The 18,612-nt window shown below is 33.2% G+C and overlaps 2 protein-coding genes and 1 long non-coding RNA gene across 5 annotated transcripts; all 3 read right to left on the reverse strand.

The window, feature by feature from the left end:
• Positions 1-2,470: 2,470 nt before the first annotated feature.
• On the reverse strand, positions 2,471-5,290 carry LOC146907983 (protein yippee-like At3g08990). The gene is made up of 5 exons (XM_085726836.1): positions 4,638-5,290; positions 3,564-3,607; positions 3,116-3,224; positions 2,983-3,038; positions 2,471-2,686 (listed from the first exon to the last, which is right to left on the reverse strand). Exons 1-5 carry the CDS (start codon positions 4,734-4,736, stop codon positions 2,662-2,664), a joined length of 333 nt encoding a protein of 110 aa, XP_085582962.1. The 5' UTR covers positions 4,737-5,290; the 3' UTR covers positions 2,471-2,661.
• Positions 5,291-6,249: 959 nt separating this feature from the next.
• On the reverse strand, positions 6,250-9,823 carry LOC146907984 (uncharacterized). The gene is made up of 4 exons (XR_015019141.1): positions 9,535-9,823; positions 8,177-8,362; positions 7,769-7,983; positions 6,250-6,841 (listed from the first exon to the last, which is right to left on the reverse strand). It is a non-coding gene; the product is annotated as an uncharacterized LOC146907984 (long non-coding RNA).
• Positions 9,824-13,937: 4,114 nt separating this feature from the next.
• On the reverse strand, positions 13,938-17,441 carry LOC146907985 (protein yippee-like At3g08990). 3 transcript variants are annotated; one of them, XM_085726834.1, is made up of 6 exons: positions 17,347-17,441; positions 16,950-17,063; positions 15,133-15,176; positions 14,649-14,757; positions 14,516-14,571; positions 13,938-14,179 (listed from the first exon to the last, which is right to left on the reverse strand). In XM_085726834.1, the coding sequence occupies exons 2-6, from the start codon at positions 17,043-17,045 to the stop codon at positions 14,116-14,118; spliced, it is 369 nt and encodes a 122-aa protein (XP_085582960.1). In that variant the 5' UTR covers positions 17,046-17,063; positions 17,347-17,441; the 3' UTR covers positions 13,938-14,115. The 3 variants fall into 3 exon arrangements, with proteins under 3 accessions (XP_085582960.1, XP_085582961.1, XP_085582959.1); XM_085726835.1 differs by lacking the exon at positions 17,347-17,441 and adding an exon at positions 17,161-17,322; XM_085726833.1 differs by lacking the exon at positions 17,347-17,441 and adding an exon at positions 17,161-17,322 and having other exon boundaries at positions 16,950-17,070.
• Positions 17,442-18,612: the final 1,171 nt, after the last annotated feature.

The raw sequence follows: 18,612 nt of genomic DNA on the forward strand, positions 1-18,612 counted from the left end.
GATCAGACCAAGGGTAAACGAAATTGCTAGGTTTATAACGACCTTTTTTAAGGTAAGCTTTACGTACCTCATCTTGGATGTTAGGATGATAGCTTGAAATTGGAGACCTAAGTCCTGGATCTGTTTCCAACAAATTGTAATCAACAACTTGAATACCCTCATTGGCCGAGTTAGGTGTAACTTCATTTTGTGGTTCACTTGGATGTCGAGTATTTGATGGTTCTTGACTAGCCGAAGAACTAGCTTTGTCTCTAGAAAGCACGGGAAAAAATTTCTTCATCCTATAAAAGTAAAACACACAATCATTGTTACAAGTAAGTAACAAGAATATCACTAGTCATTAAATCATAAACAAATACAAAATACATATATATCGGGATACATTATAACAGCTTCATAGAACTCTTTGTCACATTTGATATAGCAGCATTATCAATTGTTCAATAAAAGATGGCTAGTTCAACCATTACAATTCTTAGTATAGTTTTCTACCTTATGTTCATTTCACAAGGTAGTATTTTCTTCCACAATTTTTGTAAATTATTATTCAAAACTGTCATAATTTTTTTTGGTGATTATCTCAGGTTATAGCCTATGTTCATTGAAAGATATTTCAGTAACCCAGTATGAGACAGGAGTAGTGGAGAATAAGCCAGAATGGACTGTATATATCTCCAAAAAATATCATTATGCTCAAAGAAAATTGCTTTTCTGACCCAGCCACTTATTACCATTTCCACTTATTACCTTTGAGAGAGATTGCAATTTAAGAGAGAAAGAGGCGTGTTTAGTTACGGTACAGGAAGGAAATTGGAATAGAAAATGAAAGAGAGAGTGAGACACACATCTGTCTTTTGTTTAATATACCCTCTGATCACTATTATAAGCAAATGTTTGCATTTTAGATTCATTCATTGAATGATGTATGTGACCTACAACAAAGACCATATATATCATTAATTGTTGAATGAACCTAAAGTGTAAACTTTTGCTTATAATAATGACCGGAGGGTATATTTAAAAAAAAAAAAAAAAAAAAAAGGGGAAAAGCATGTGGAGCTATAGTCCCACATTGCTCCTACATGCATCCGCCCCTGGTTGTACTCCCTCCGTAATGAAATATTAGCAAAAATAATAGTTAAAAGTTGATATATCATATATGTGGTTAAAAATTTAATCCACATGCATCGATTTTTCGACTAATATTTTTGTTTATATTTCATTCTGGGTACATAAATTCCTATCTTCCCTTATCGTTGAAGACAAACATATGCAGATTCATCAAATATGCGAGTTAGAAACCCAGTTGTTTTTTTTTGGTGTCATGAAACAAACCTTTCTGGCTTTTTCCCTCCAAAGAATTTAATGTGGACAATGACCATTTTAGCAACGATGGCAACATATCATATCATGGTATAGCTTGAACACATATTTTGTTGAGCTTGGATTTCCTATCACTGCATGCATTTATGCAGTCAGAGAATAGTGACTGTCCGATCTAGATCGAACGGCCCAGATCTTGATCAAACAACCACAAATCTCCTAGTTGTGTGAATGCTTGAGTTAAAGACTGCAGGGATGAAATAACTTACTAGAATTAGTGCTCATGCCACATCTATGCCTCTGGTATATATATTACTAATATCAATTGGTTGCTTTTGTATGATATTATTAAGAAGTGTAGTATATTTGAATTATTTTTTGGAATTAATTTATAATGTAAAACTTCTTTACATATGATTGAAATAACATATCACAATCTACACAATCTAAATATTTGTGAACATGTCATAGAAACTAATATGACAAGTGACATTATTATAATTAGATGAGATGTATGAACATAAAAGTTTTGCATAGCCAGTAATCTCAATTTATTTTTCTATCTAAAATTATTTTCATAAAACTCATTCAGATTTTTGTCAGGAGAAACCCCTAAAAAGTTACCAAATATGCACTAAACTTTGATTTTAAGACAAGCACATATACCACTAGGACAACCAAATCTTAGGTTTTTGTTGCTTAAAGGGGACAATCTTTTATCTTTCATTATACTTGTATAATTCTGTGATTATTTCTTCGGGTTAGAAGATATAATCAGCTACAAACCTATCTAAAGCATCGATACCACAAGCTTAATAGGCCTGTTTGGATTAGCTTATTTTAGAGCTTATGCAAAACAACTTATGCAAATAAATACGCTTTTATGTATTATTTATAAGCTTGTTAATGTAGTTTATGAAAAAACAACTTATGAAGGTACGATTTTCGTTAGTGAGAACTTATGAATTAAGATAAAAACTTATTTATTTGCATAAGCTCTTTTTCATAAGCTCAATCCAAACGGGGATATTACTGATGTGGCTTATGGAATGAAGTGTAGATTTTTAAGTGTGACAAGAAAAAAGGTGCAGAATTATGCAGGTGAGTAAGGTGTGGCTGAAGATATGACAGAGGCAAAAACAAAAGCTGATTCCCAATTGAAGTAGCTAACACTAGCAGTTTTCAAAATTCTATCTTAGTGGTCTTGCAAATATACCAGTTCCAAAATAGCAGATTTTAACTACATGATGAAGCATAAAGGATGTACAATTCAAAATGAAATGGTCCCATCAAGCATCTTCACTCTTCAGCATCTTCTTGATCAGCCAAGTAGAGGCTTCAATCAGGCCCCATAACCTTACACCTACACAATATAAAGTACACGATCTAATCAAAATGTGGAATAATGAATGATTACTTCTCCTATCCGCATTGCCACCAACCAGTGTTGTTAAGTAGAGGCTATAGGAGCACTATAGCATAACAGAATATGAACAGATCGCTATTGTTCTACGATACGCTAATTAGTACAAAATGTTGTCAAATAGCGGCTGTAGCGGCGCTATACTCTGCTATGTCGGGGAATTATTTTCGCAATCAGTGATTGACAACACTGCCACCTAATAACTCAAGAGACAAAAAGCTAAATTAACTGATTACCTTACAAGGATAAACTTTCCTTCTTTGTACTTCTGACTCTGCTCATAAGCAGCCTCCTAAAAACAAAATAAAATATATAAATACAGGTAAACAAATAAATCACAAACCATGAGATTCAAGAACTGGTCCTTACATATTTCCACCCAACATTGGACCCACATGTAACACAGAATATGTCGACGACAGTATGCAATCCTGTGATCATCATCCGTTCTTCTTTCTCTCCGTTGGTGACATTCACACTGTCATAACATGGATTAAAAAGATGTTATTTCTAATGCCATCCAACAGTAGCAATTGCACGATTGGTACGTAAACGTACTGCAAACATATAGGTATTATTGTTTTTGGATAGAATAAGTATTAATTTTCATTTCTGTGCCAAAAGAGGTAGGAAAATACATTTATATTTTAGATGTAATCCTGATAACAAGTAACATACTAGCGATCATATATTTGGCAGAAGTATTTTACTCTGATATTCTAAGCTAAATATTTAACACAATGGTGTTTGCAGTTCTACAATGGCACCTACTAATGTTTATGTTAATTTAGCAGTGAGAAAGTCAAATAACACTTACACTTTGTCAAAAAGATAAGCCTTTCCATCCCTGCAATGGAAAGTCTAAGAGAAAACAAGGGTTAGATTGTCAGCAGGTTCTGATTTTTAACGTAATCAATGCAGAGAACATTTACTTTTTAACCAAAAAACTTTCAAATCAGGACATCCAATTCCAATTCATATTCAGATAACCACTGAAAAGACTGTAGTCCAAGAAATTCACGATTAATGAATTTTGAATACACTGACAGTGACAGAAACCCGGGTTTGAAACAAGTTCTGATGGGAATAGGGCCGTTCGAATATGGATGAAAAGTCATATTAGGAAAAAAGACCGAGGGTCAATAACTAACAAGTGTTTTAATATCGTCTATTTGAAAAAATCTTTCAAACATGACATCTTTATTGACATGCCCTGTTTGCGAAGTAAACTGATATCATTATTGAATGAACAAAATCATCTGCGCAAGGAGACTTCTTTCTTAGAAACACCATCATTCGATCTGAACAAAAATAACACTATAATGACATTGTTGCAATTATGAACTAGTGCACTCGCAATGACGTAACTTCAATCGACACTTTATTACTCCAATGACAGTATAATTAATCAAACAGATTATCCTTCTATATCTGAAGATTTACATGATGACATAATAAATTATCAACCCAGCACAATAAGAAACAAGGATGGATACCAACAAGGTAAAATTCCAAATACAGAACATGACGTTGCCATATACATAAACACTAAAGAATCAAATAAATAATTACTATTGAAAGCTGTAAGTACTATTGAGTTAAATGTGCATACATTGTCGGTGTAACACAGTGGCTTGTCATTCATTTTTCATTCGATGTCAGTGTAAAACTAGTTTGAAACACTAAAATAGTGCATATCCTTATCCAATTGTTATAGTATATGATATATTTGATTAGAGATTTCATATTAAATGTTAATATTGGAAATGTTTCACACATAAACAACAAGTAAAAGACATCACAAAAAAGCACTTATATACATTAATAATCATCTAGAAAAACCTTAATTAATATCAAATTTATCAAGTTTAAGAGAATGGAAAATAAAAACCTTGCAAATAATATCATCAACAAGAGCAAAATGAGTCTGGCACTGCTTGCAGCTATAGAAGTTTCCTTCAAGATTAAGGTTTTTGAAAAGTCTTTCCATTTCTCCTTTTACACCAATCTATCAACTTGAAACCACAAAAAAAACAGTTAACATAAAAAAAATCAGCAACCCAGAAATGTTAATGAGAAAATAAAGAGAACCCAGATAGCATAATCCTCAAATAATCAAATTGGTAAAGTAAAATACGATCTTGAAAGCATACAATGTAACGGAAATGCCAAGAAAATAGGGTTTGATGGCGTCAGTTACCGAGAGAGAGTGAAATATGGGAAGTTTCTTCCTTGTGCCCCAAGACACCCACTAATTTAAGGACTATTCTATATTTGGGGCAAAGATTCTCTAATGCAGTAACTAGTGAGTATTTAAAGTGTTTTTTTTTTTTTTTTTTTTATGGAAAGTGAGTAATTTATTTTAACCCTCCAGTTTGTTGGGAAGAGAATCTTGATATTTTAAATCAAAGTTATAAGTATAATTATAAACTGAATTCAACATAAAAAAAGTTATTATCATAATGTTGTTTATATTTGTTGAAATATCTATATATTGTATATAAGAATTAAGGTTTTTGAGTTTGAAATTATAAAATATATTCTTAGTATAAAATATTCTCATTGTTAAACTTATTTATTATGTTTAGGGTGTGTTTGGATGGAGGGTTTAGGAGGGGAAGGGAGGGGAGGGTTTGCTTTTCATTTTTAAACTAGACCACCGACCCGTGCTCCGCACGGGTCCTATCAGCTAAAACATACACAAATAAGTTACACCATTATATAACATGTTTATATGAATAGGTCTATTTGTTACGGTTGAAACAATGCACTTCACAGTTCATATGATGTGAAATATGATAAATTAAACGCATGATGGTCACATTAGGTATGTAATTAGTTGCTAATAGCCACAATACATCAATATAAATATAAAGTACTAATCACACACCAAAGAGGTTTTTATATTGACAACAAAAGTTGAACCCACAACCTTGCGGGCGAGTCAACTGAGTCAACCTTCATTGACATGCTTTTTTTTTTAAAAGGATCATTCACATGACATATTTTTATCGTTAAAATTTATCGTTTTTTTTGGTTAAAATTTGTCGTTTTTTATTTTGGACAAAAAATTGTCGTTTTCAATTACAAATTACTAATTTTCATATATGACATATTTGTGTTGGAATCCAATAGCAAAACATAATAACAATGTTAGAAATTCTCTTAAAGATAGTACGTTGCCATGATAAGAAGCATGTGCAACTTTTGCATCACATTAATAAGAAAATAGTTTCAGAGAAAGCAAACAGAAAGATTAAATTAATCTCAGCAATAAGGAAAAAAATAATCGTTGTTTTTTTTTAAACATTATCATTGCAATTAATTATACAACTCTCGTATTGTTTTGAATTCTCATCCTCTTCAAAAAAAAGGTTTTAAAAACCAAATTTAACCAAACTTGATGATTCAACATATTCAACTATGATATAATGTAAAAATTTAAAACCAAGTATCGGATAAGTTCCCGTAAACATTAAATCAAACATATGAGAGATGCAAAATTAAACATAAATAAAACAATAATAAACATTAAAAAGGTGATTTGGTAAAAGTCATTGTGATACTTGTCTACCATAAATTATTAGTAATAACAATAATTGTTTCATAAAACTTGCAACAGTACTGTTTCTATAAAAGATTAAGCAGCAGGAGCAAGATTCTGCATAACCTTCAATGCCTTATCTAGAGACCATCCTTTCATAATTAAGTGTTATCCACCATTTACTGCAACATAGACTGAACAATCCATTAATGATATTTGAGGCAAAGCTTCACTACTCCTAGAACATGCCTTTCAACCCTTGCCATAAGCCTATAATGAGTTAATTTCTACAATTGAATCAGCTCCATGACAATGTAAAAAAGCGGCACCAAACTTGCAAAATTCCTTTAAATAGTAAAGTAACATCCTGACCAGCTCCCTTGCAGCATGATTTTACAGGTAAAAGCTGTGATATTTCGCCTTCAATCCAAAACTACTTCAAGAAGACATCTTCTATTTTGAGTCCTAGTCAAGTTACTTTTAACTGCTAAGACTTTACTTTTACAAAATAGTTCAAACATTCAATCCTTGCAATTGATTTTTGGGTTCAACTGTAACAAACAACAAAGCAATCGAATGTATAAAAAGGTAATGCAGTTTGACAATATATATAAAGGGAGGAGGAGAGGACTTTCAAGATCCTGTATGAAGAAAGATATTGCACAAATCAAAAATTAATTTGATACATCTAGTACAAAAGAAACACCAGATAAAATCACCAAAGCAATTGTTGTTTGAAGCAGGCAAAAACCGATGAGCTAAAAATATCCAGCTCAAAGTGCACATGCAAAGCCAATAGCCAACAAAACCAACAAAAAACACATGATCACAGACACTTAGATAAGACTAAATACAATTTTTTTCAACAAAGTGACGTTTCATACATTTGAAGGCACGTAAAATAAACAAAAACAAACTCAGTATAGAGCTCATTACATATATCATGTTTTTGCATTTATAAATGAAAAAAATAATACGCAGACCTCAAAATAGAAAATAGCTAAGGATACACATGATTTAAAGGACTTGCAAATGAACTTGCATGGAATGCTAGGGTTAGATAGTCTTTTGACAAAACTCTATGTCATCCATTTGTGAGCATGGTGGTGGTGAAGCTTCTCTTGGTAATTGGTTTGGTTTGGATTTTAGTGGTGGCAGAGATAGTCGGAGAACACCACCTCCTAGCCGCTGTTAAGAAGATGAGGGTGTACAAAGTAGCTGTCGGAATTAATGAGAGGCAAATGTGAAATGAGGTTCAATGTTTTATGAGTGAGCACAAAATGCAGGGCTGAAAGACAAATATATAAAACAATGTCGGCAAACTTTAAAAGTGATCATTTGATGTGCGGACAAATGATGTATCAAATGAGATGATCCACTTGTACTACTTGCTATAGCAACAGTGAAACACAATAATAAACATGCAGCCACATGTATAATTTCGCTCATAGTATTTCATCTACATCATAAAAAGTCACCTTTTATAGCCTTTGTTGTTTTCCTGCTTCAATGAATGAGCACCCCCAGTTTGACTGCTCAAAGAGTGTCCTTGATAATGCTTTATGGTGCACTATTTGATGAATCACTCAAGCTTGGATGGATTTCATTTAAAGTCTTCCAAAAATGAAAATACTACTTTGGAAAGCTCGTTATTAGAACTAACACGACTCTTCATTTTCTGCTGGAACAAAATCTGATTGGAGAGAAAAGGAAGCAGTAGTGAGATAACACTTACAAATGATACTGAAGCAAAAATATTCATAGTCTATAATTTCATATGTTAAGTATAATTACTCTATTCATAGAGCAATATAAGCGCTGTGTTATCTGATATAAAATGTTAAAAGTTGAAAAGAATAGGATAGTTTAAGGGGAATGTGGCTTACATGATAGAGGGATTGATGGACCAAGCAGAACAATTCTATGTCACCAAAATCGTTCACGGTGGTCTATTGATTAGTTTGGGGCTGCGGTGAGATGGCGGCTCAACCGCTTCCTGGTTTTGAACCCAATTACCACCTCTTTTTGGCTGCTCAGCCCCACCATTCAACTTCATTTGATTCCACTTTATGCTGTTGATAACAGTTTAATAAGAAATTCAGAATAAATATATAAAATTTCATATTATAAGTTAGAAAACAATCTGAATTAGTCATATAAAAGAATGATTTTGAATAGAGGAGGGATATATTGTCACTGGTGTGCTGGAGACATTGGATTACTTTTGCTTAACTACAGCATCTTGTCAATGGAAAATACATAATCTAATGTGGAGAAGAAATTTGACGCATAGATGGAAGTCTCAATCTAAATCTCAGCTGTCAAAAGCTGATCAATCTACAACTTATAAAGATACACTGCGCATGAACTAAAAAGAAAGAAATACAGGAATTCAAGTCTCAAAATAAAGTCGTGTTTGAGCAGTGTGTATAATAATGGCTTGACTACGCATAATTAGAAAAGAGTAATGCAACTGTACAGTGATAGTTTTGTAAGCAATTGAGTCTAACCACTTAAAACGCATCTTTAAAGGAAAAATCATAGGAATTCAGATCCAATTTGAGCTGGAACTCATCCGGTAATATCATAGTTAGAGAGTTTTAAGATTTTGACAGACATACATAAAGCGACAAAATTATTCAGGAATCTTAAAATTCCAAAGTTTCATTGATGTGTACATTCAAAGCTAAGTTAAACTACTTTGGAAAAAAGAAGTTATAATGGGAAAGCTACCCCAAGGAACTACATGTGGCGAAAACATGGCCTAAATGAGACTGGCTAGATTATGTAATCTAAGGAAAGAAGAGAATGAGTGTCTCAGATGGCTAGATTCATAAAAACCACAACAGTGAAGTGAACATGTAATTGCTCACTCTTTTAACCAACAATATCATATTTGGATAGAACTGAACATATGCCCTTTAATGAGAATAAACAGAAACAAACAAACTCAAATAAATGACAGTATCATGCATTATTTGCATTCTGGAAAAAAGCAACAACTCAAAAAAGGTCATTCCTGCTAATAATACTTGCATTCTTCATTGACCATCATTCAATGGAATAAGTGACTCGTACATTAATAAAATTAATAAAATAAAAGACACGATAACAGTACAAACTATAAAAGACACAATATAAGGGACTTCCGGTGTCGTGCGAGAGTTGATGAAGAAACTGAATTGAGGTTTACAAAAGTGGCACAACACTCAATTACACATCATAAGAGAAACAAATGCATTACCTGAATGGTCGGAACCAAATCGTCACAGCAACAAAGGAAATTCTACAAACAGTGATATTCACAACCTGTCAAAACATAAGAAATTTCACATTAACAAATGCATCCACCATCCTTGAAGTGTTTCTGTCAAATTACATAGATTTATTCATATCTTCAACATCCTTTATCAATTTCTTTTAATTAAACAAAATCCTGTCATTATTTTTACCACTTTTCATTCTCAACAACACCATTGTTTACCCAATAAAACCACAAAAATACAAATTTAAATAATTTACTGTCAATTTGAATGAGACAGAAACAAACCCAAATTTTTTTTTAATTTTAGAAATTAACAGACATGCAACTGAATGTGATCGATTTAGTACCTGGAGAAATGGAAACCAACAAATCAAGATGCAGAGGATTTCATGACTGTATTTGATGTGTGATTCTCTTCAGGGTATGATCACTTTCTCAACTCACAGTTCTTGCAGCGGTTTTCGGGGAGGTAGACGGAACTGGAGGAGATGAGGATGAAGAAAAGAAGCAAAAGCAGCGATTGAGAGAGGAGAAGAGCAACAACTATTGCGATAGAAGAGCGAAAATGAGAGAGAAAAACAGAGGTTCTGATGTGAGCAGGAAGAAACTGTTGTGTCGGATTCAGATACGGTTGCGGCGGAGGTTAAATGGCCACAGGCGATGGTGCGTGTACGGCGGAGAACTGCTATCGATGGTAGTAAATTAGGTTCAGAGAATGGGTGTGACTGTGAGAGAAAAGGGAGAGAGAATTGGGGGGAGAGGGTTGGAGAAGAAACGCGTGAGAGAAAGAGAGGAAAATTTGTTAGGTTTATGTGAGGGTTAAAACAGGAAATTTAATCCCTAGGTTTAGGTTAAAATTAGGGCTTCAATATTGGCTTGGGACAACTTTTATATATAGAATGATTACGGACACTATAATATGTTTTTTAAAATGTTAACATATTAACATGATAATCAGTCATATAATACCTTGTCAAAAAAAAATCATATAATACTTAAATCACAATTAATGTATTTTAGAAAAACATGTTATATAGTTCATAATTTAAAAATGAAAAGTAAACCCTCCCCTCCCTTCCCCTCCTAAACCCTCAATCCAAACACACCCTTAATATAACAATAAAATTTTGCCAAGGTACGGTATATTAATATTTGCAACAATAATATATTATATATTATCATAAAAACTAAAATATTAGTTTTTTTTTTATAAATTAGTTGTATGTTAATAATCAGTCTTTGAAATTGGTATCCAGTGCACAACAACAAATGTTAGATTTTTTCCCTAAAAAAACAAATGTTAGATTTTTACTGGGTGTAAATAAATATAATATGTGATGTTCGGATTCTATGATATCCGTGTCAAGCACCGGGAACTAACATACTTTAAAAAAATTAATAAAAAATTATTATTTTAAACCAAATTAAAAGTTGATTTATTCCATCACACTTCACCACTGTCCACTACAATCCAAAGTCCAAACCACTTGTTACTGATGTAACAATGGTTTCGTGGTGGTGTGATCGACTATCAAGGTTGCGTCACCATGGTTTCATGGTGGCGTGATGTAACCATGGTTTGATGTGGTGTATCTCGCATGAGGATTCGTTGTAGCGTTTCTAGGTGTGGTAATTCTCGCATTTGGGTTCATAATTATTTTCTCCCTTTTAGGGGTTGTTCGCTACGCTTCTCCTCATTCGTCGGATTCGATCTATCCTTTTTCGATATGACTTTCGTTTGGTTTGTGGAACATGGTTTTGGTCGGTTCAAATTGCTTCATAATGCGTTAAGAGTTTAAAGTGAAGCATCATCATCTATGCAGCCCACACCACCATATTCAGTGGACTTTGTTTGTTGGGATTCTAAGTTTCACAATCTAGACAATATAGGTCGTATTGTTGTTCAGTTTGTTCATGCAATTGTTAGTTTCCTTCTTTCAGATTGGATTTAAACTTTTCTGGATCGAAATGGCTTTAGCTTGGCGCAACAGATGTTTTTTTGTGTTTCAGTTTGTTTAGTGGTCGTTGATGCTTGTTATTGTCGCTTTGGTCACAGTGGGTTATTGGTTAGTGGATGCTTAAGTCTTGGGGGACGGTTCATTTGACAGTTTTCAAGATCTGGTTTCAGTTTTTTTAGGCTCGTCTATAAATTGGTGATTGTGAACGTTCACACACCATATTATTTTTTTGCAATCAAGTTTCATGCATGTACACGGTTTCCTAGGTTGTGCTCGTGATTGGTGCTCATTTTCTTCGGATCTTGTTTTATACCTGTTAGAGTTGTTTGTTTATTACATGTTTTAGTTTGTTCCAATTTTGTATATTTTAGCACTATCTGCAATACCCGTTAAGGTGTGTGAATTTATTGGAACGGGTTTTTACCCCCGAGTCTTTGTATTTCCTTTTTATTTTAATATATACAATTTCTTTCGCTTGGAAAAAATTTACACAATAAAAATACATCTCACATAAAACTAGTGTATATTTAAGTTATTTGACATATAAGTCATTTAGGTTTTATTATCTAAATGCTAAAATGATCATATAATCATACGATGTTGATTCCTATGAAAATAAAACCCCATTTAAATCAATAAATAATGGGGTCACAAGTGGAGACATTGCAACTGATCAGATTTCAGCAATCAGAAGCAATGATCAGAACATCAAACTAGATGTAGCAGAACCTTGAAGAGGCAATAGAGCACGATTTGCTAAAGAGTATGGACTTGATTACATGGTCTATACAATAGAAAAGGATTCAACTAGTCTTTAAGAAGCGTCGTCTTCCTTGGATGTTGATCTATGGCAAAAGGTCATAAATGATGAGATGGATTCTCTAGAGTCTAAGAAGACCCGACATTTGATATACTTGCCCCCTAGTTGCAAACTGATAGGTTGTAAATAGATTTTGAAAAAGAAACTAACACTCGATGGAGTTGTTGATTGATTAATACAAGGCTCTCCTTGTAGCCAATGATTTTAGGCAAAGAGAAAATATAGATGTATTCGACACTTTTTCTCCAGTCACAAGGATAACATCTATTAGGGTACTAATCACTTCTGTTGCTATTCGTAATTTGGAAGTACACCAAATGGATGTTAAAATCGTTTTTCTAAATGGTGAGCTGGAAGAAGAAACCTATATGGAACAACCTGAATGTTTTGTAATCCATGAGCAAGAAACTAAGGTCTGCAAGTTAGGTAAGTCTTTGTATGGTTTGAAGCAAACCTCTAAGTAATGGCATGATGATTTTGACAACCTAATGATAACAAATGGGTTCAAGGTGAATGAAAGTGATAAATGCATTATTATAAATATGATGATAACAGTTGTACAATCATATGTATCTATGTAGACGACGACTCACTCATATTTGGTTCAAATATTCATACTGTAAATGATGTGAAATCATTATTGTCTAACAATTTTGATGTGAAAGACTTTGGAGAATCTAATGTAATTATGGGTATTAAAATTCCCAGGTCATAAAAAGGAATTTCCTTAATCAACCTCACTACGTTGAGATATCTTGAGAAAATATAATTACTTTGACTAACTGCAAACCTCCCTATACGCCATATGATCCAAGTGTAAAAATATTCAAGAACACAGGTGAAAGGGTGAGACAATCAAAATATGCAGGCATCATTTGCAGCCTTAGTATGCCACTGATTGCATTAGACTCGACATTGTCTAATGTCGAGGGACGGTTGTGCAGGTTTATCAGTAGACCTAGTAATGAGAATTGACAAGTTATTGGTAGGGTCTCAAGACACCTAAAAAAACCATGAACCTTGGATTACATCATCAAAGATTTTCTGCTGTCCTGAAAGGATACACAAATGCATATTGGAACACCTTAAACAGATTCCGGTGGATATATTTAACATCCCTGAAGCACTCATGTAACGCCACAATGTTTTATATACACTAAATATGTTCTTCTTAGTAATTTCCTTGATTCATTATTTATTTTTCTATCTAAAATAATTTTCATAAAACTCATTCAGATTTTTATCAGGAGAAAACCCTAAAAAGTTACCAAAAATGCAATAAATTAATCAATCACTAAACTTTGATTTAAGACAAACACATATACCACTAGGACAACCAAATCTATAACCAAAACTTTGATTTTTGTTGCTTAAAAGGGACAATTTTTATCTTTCATTATACTTGTATAATTGTGTGATTATTTCTTCGGGTTAGAAGATACAATTAGCAACAAACCTATCTAACGTATTGATAACACAAGCTTAATATCTAATATTACTGATGTGGCTTATGGAATGAAAAGTAGATTTTTAAGTGTGACAAGAAAAAAGGTGCAGAATTATGCAGGTGAGTAAGGTGTGGCTGAAGATATGAGTATGACAGATGCAAAAACAAATGCTGATTCCCAATTGAAGTAGCTAACACTAGCAGTTTTCAAAATTCTATCTGAGTGGTCTTGCAAATATACCAGTTCCAAAATAGCAGATTTTAACTACATAATGACGCATAAAGAATGTACAATTCAGAATGAAATGATCCTGAAGTAAGAAAATCAAGCATCTTCACTCTTCAGCATCTTCTTGATCAGGCGAGTAGAGGCTTCCACCAGGCCCCATCACCTTATACCTACACAATATAAAGCACATAATCTAATCAAAATATGGAATAATGAATGATTCCTTCTCCTATCCGCATTTACACGAACCAGTGGTGTTAAGTAGAGGCGATAGGAGTACTATAGCATAACAGAATATGAATGGATCACTATTGTTCCGCGATACGCTAATTAGTACAAAATGTTGTCAAATAGCGGTTGTAGCGGCGCTATAGTCTGCTATGTCGAGGAATTATATTTCGCGATTGGTGATTGACAACTCTGCTACCCACGTTAATAACTCGAGAGACAAAATGCTAAATTAAAAGCTAACAATTAGGCCTAAACATTGTTAATTAACTGATTACCTTTCAAGGATAAACTTTCCTTCTTTGTACTTCTGACCCTTCTCATAAGCAGCCTCCTAAAAACAAAATAAAATATATAAATACAGGTAAACAAATAAATCTCAAATCATTATATTCAATAACTGGTCCTTACATATTTCCACCCAACAATGGACCCACATGTAACACAGAATATGTCGACGACAGTGTGCATTCCTGTGATCATCATCCGTTCTTCTTTCTCTCCAACGGTGACATTCACACTGTCATAACATAGATTAAAGAGATGTTATCTGTAGGACTCATCATACACAACCAAGTCTAAAGGTGGTATAGAGTTTCTACTGCCATCCAATAGTAGCAATTGCACGATTGGTACGTAAACATACCGCAAACATATCAGTATTATTTTTTGATAGAATAAGTATTAACTTTCATTTCAGTGCTATAAGCGGAGGGAAAATGCATTATATATTAGATGTAATCCTGCTAACAAGTAACATACTAACATGGTTATATATTGTTTTTTACTCTGATATTCTAAGCTAAATATTTAACACAATGGTGTTTTCAGTTCTACAATGGCACCTACTAATGTTTATATTAATTTGGCAGTGAGAAAGTCAAATAACACTTACACTTTGTCAAAAAGATAAGCCCTTCCGTACCTGCAATGGAAAGACTAAGAGAAAACGAGGGTTAGATTGTCAGCAGGTTCCGATTTTTAACATACACGTGTAGTTTGCAAATGCTGTAATCAATTCAGAGAAATTTTACTTTTTAACCAAAAAAGTTTCAAATCAGGACATTTCAATTCCAATTCATATGCAGATAACCATTGAAAAGACTGTAGTCCAAGAAATTCACGATCACGATTAATGAATTTTGAATACACTGACAGAGACAGAAACCAGGGTTTGAAACAAGTTCTGATGGGAATAGGGCCATTTGAATATGGATGAAAAGTCAAATTAGGAAAAAATACCAAAGGTCGATAACTATCAAGTGTTTTAATATAGTCTATTTGAAAAAATCTTTCAAACAAGATATCTTAAATTTTGTACATTTTGGTTTCTGATTCTTATCTTTATTGACATGCCCTGTTTGCACAAATTACAAACTTCCTCAGGAAGAAGTAAACCAATATCATTATTGAATGAACAAAATCATCTACGCAAGGAAACTTTGTTAGAAACACCATCGTTCGATCTGAACAAAAATAACACTATAATGACATTGTTGCAATTATGAACTAGTGCACTCACAAATGACGAAATTTCAAGCGACACTATTACTCCAATGCAAATATAGTTAATCAAACAGATTATCCTTCTACAGCTGAAGATTTCCATGATGACAGAATAAATTATCAACCCAGCACAACAAGGAACAAGGATGGATACCAACAAGGAAAAGTTCTAAATACAAGAACATGATGATGCCATATACATAAACACTAGAGAATCAAATAAATAAGCACTATTGAAAGCTACAAGTAAAACAGCAACAAGTATATGGAATTTGGGACTATATCCAAATAGACGCAAGAGTTACAATAAATGTGAACTCACAAGCCAAGATAGAATAGGATTGAAAGCATTATCGATTTCGTTAGGGAAGCACCTATTAAGGAAATGATGGTAAAGACTCGCTGTAAGTGGTTTGGAGTTTGGACACATATCGAGAAGGCTAATAGAAACACTAATAAGGAGGAACAATTAGATAGAGGAAACCAAACCATTAAGAAGGATTTGAATGTAGTAAGTGTTCTGTTTCTAGGGATGATTAATGATAGAACTTCATGACATTATTTGATCCATACAATTGACTCCATTTAGTGAGAAAAGACTATAATCATTACAGATGAAAGGTTATGCACCGTCAGTGCAAAGTTAGTTTATAGTGACAACAAATCACAGCATCCCAACACTTCAAATAAAAAACTAAAAAAGGTAGTTATACAATTATTTGATGTGTTGGCAAATATTGGTTGGTTGTCGGTGTAAAGTAACTTTACCCTGACACTGCATGTCCTTCAATCTCTAATTATTATGAGTTTAATGTGTATATATTGTCGGTGTAAATCAGTTTTACACCGACATCCATTGAACCCTCAACTCTTCCATATCATACCGTTACTCTTAAAAATGCAGACAAAAAAGCGGGTGATGTGGTAAAACTGTGGGTTCTCATTCATTTTCATTTGACGTCAGTGTAAAACTAGTTTAAAACACTAACACAGTGCATATCCTTATCCAATTGTTATAATATTGGAAATGTTTCACACACAAACAACTCCTCAATAGAAATGACACTAATCCATAAACCCAACATGACCCATTTTTCTTTCACTCGGTACATCTCTCTTACCATGATCAACAAGTAAAAGACATCACAAAAAAGCACTTATATACATTAAATAATCATCAAGTTTGAGAGAATGAAAAATAAAAACCTTGGAAATGATATCACCAACAAGGGCAAAATGTGTCTGGCAATGCTTGCAACTATAGAAGTTTCCTTCAAGATTGATCAAGAAAAGCCTTCCCATTTCTCTTTTCACACCAATCTATAAACTTGAAACCACAGAGAAAACAGTTAACATAAACTCTCTTCAGAAAACCACCCAACAAGGATAAAAAAAAATGAAAAAAAAAATCACCAACCCAGAAATGTTAATGAGAAAACAAAGAGAACCCAGATAGCAAAATCCTCAAATAATCAATTTAGTAAAGTAAAAATACGATCTTGAAAACATGCAATGTAACGGAAATGCCAAGAAAATAGGGGAAAATGAAGAATAATGATAATGTGAAAATGAATGCGAAAAAGGGTTTGATAGGGTTGGTTACCGAGAGAGAGAGAGAGAGTGAAACTTGGAGTTTGTTGAATTTGCCAATGTTATGGGAAGTACACTTTCGCTGTGGGAATCATGACAGTTTCTTTTCTATTGCATATACACTACACACGTCCTTGTGCCCCAAGACACCCACTAATAAGGACGAATACTTAGGGAAAAAAAAAAAAGTTAATAGGCTTTTACCCCGTCATTTGGACGAATGTTGGTATATCCCTCGTGAAAAAAACTTGATTCCCACTTAAAACATTTTGGTGCATCCTCAAACCATCTGATCAGTAATTCGCTCAAGCTAAATACTGGTCTGATGGGAGTAAATATTTTGGGGTAAAAACAATTTTTGGTACACCCTTCAAGTCATATGACTGGATTAATGCGCTGATATGGCACGATGATGTATTATTTTTTTTAGTTTTGATTTTTTTTTATTCCACGTTGCATATATGTCATTTATTCCTAAAAAACCATCAAATTTGGTTTTACCCCCTTTCATTTAACCTAAAACCTAAATCACAAAATCAGAAAGTGAGAAGAAGAAGAGTAAATTGATATTATTAGAATGCAAATGTGATAGGAACTACTATTTTTTATGAGGATAAAGAAATAATATACGTAGAATAATAGTATGTAAGTTTATAAGTATACTTTTTTTTTACCATAAGTTATTAATTTTTTAGGACTTATTAATGTTTTAGGTATAATTTTTTTTAGAATTTCTCATCAATGTCCGGGTCAATAGTCATGGGGTCCGACCGATGACTTATTGGCCAGACCAGTGACCTAGCATCTTAACCGGGTCGATCACCGGTCCGAGTTTTAAAACACTGGTTCATCCCAACATAGCTTACACTACGGAGGTAAATGCATAATAACTTATTAGTACTTTCCCAAATTAAAATTCACATATATGGGCTATTTTGGCCAATGTAAGGAAGAGGAATGATATCAACACTCACTTTTCTACATTCCCTTAGGTACTAATGTATGTCCTGTCACTTTATGTGGGTTCAATTTTCAAAGTGTAGTAGACCCACAAATCACAATGATTTAAACCAATAAGAGAGTTAGTATTAGAGGGTGTGTTTAAAAGAGAGTGTTGATAACATTACTCATGTAATGAAACTTGAATCCAGTAAACAACTAACCTTTCAACAATTTGTAATCACTACTTAGCAAAGAAAATTATAAAGTTAATATACATTGAGAGAATCTAAACCTAACTATTCATCTAGATAACCATAAGAAATGGTTTCAGCCTTTT

The sequence above is a fragment of the Medicago sativa genome, chromosome 7 (assembly GCF_051527215.1).
Source record: "Medicago sativa cultivar Bolivia chromosome 7, Bolivia_mono, whole genome shotgun sequence".
NCBI lineage: Eukaryota > Viridiplantae > Streptophyta > Magnoliopsida > Fabales > Fabaceae > Medicago > Medicago sativa.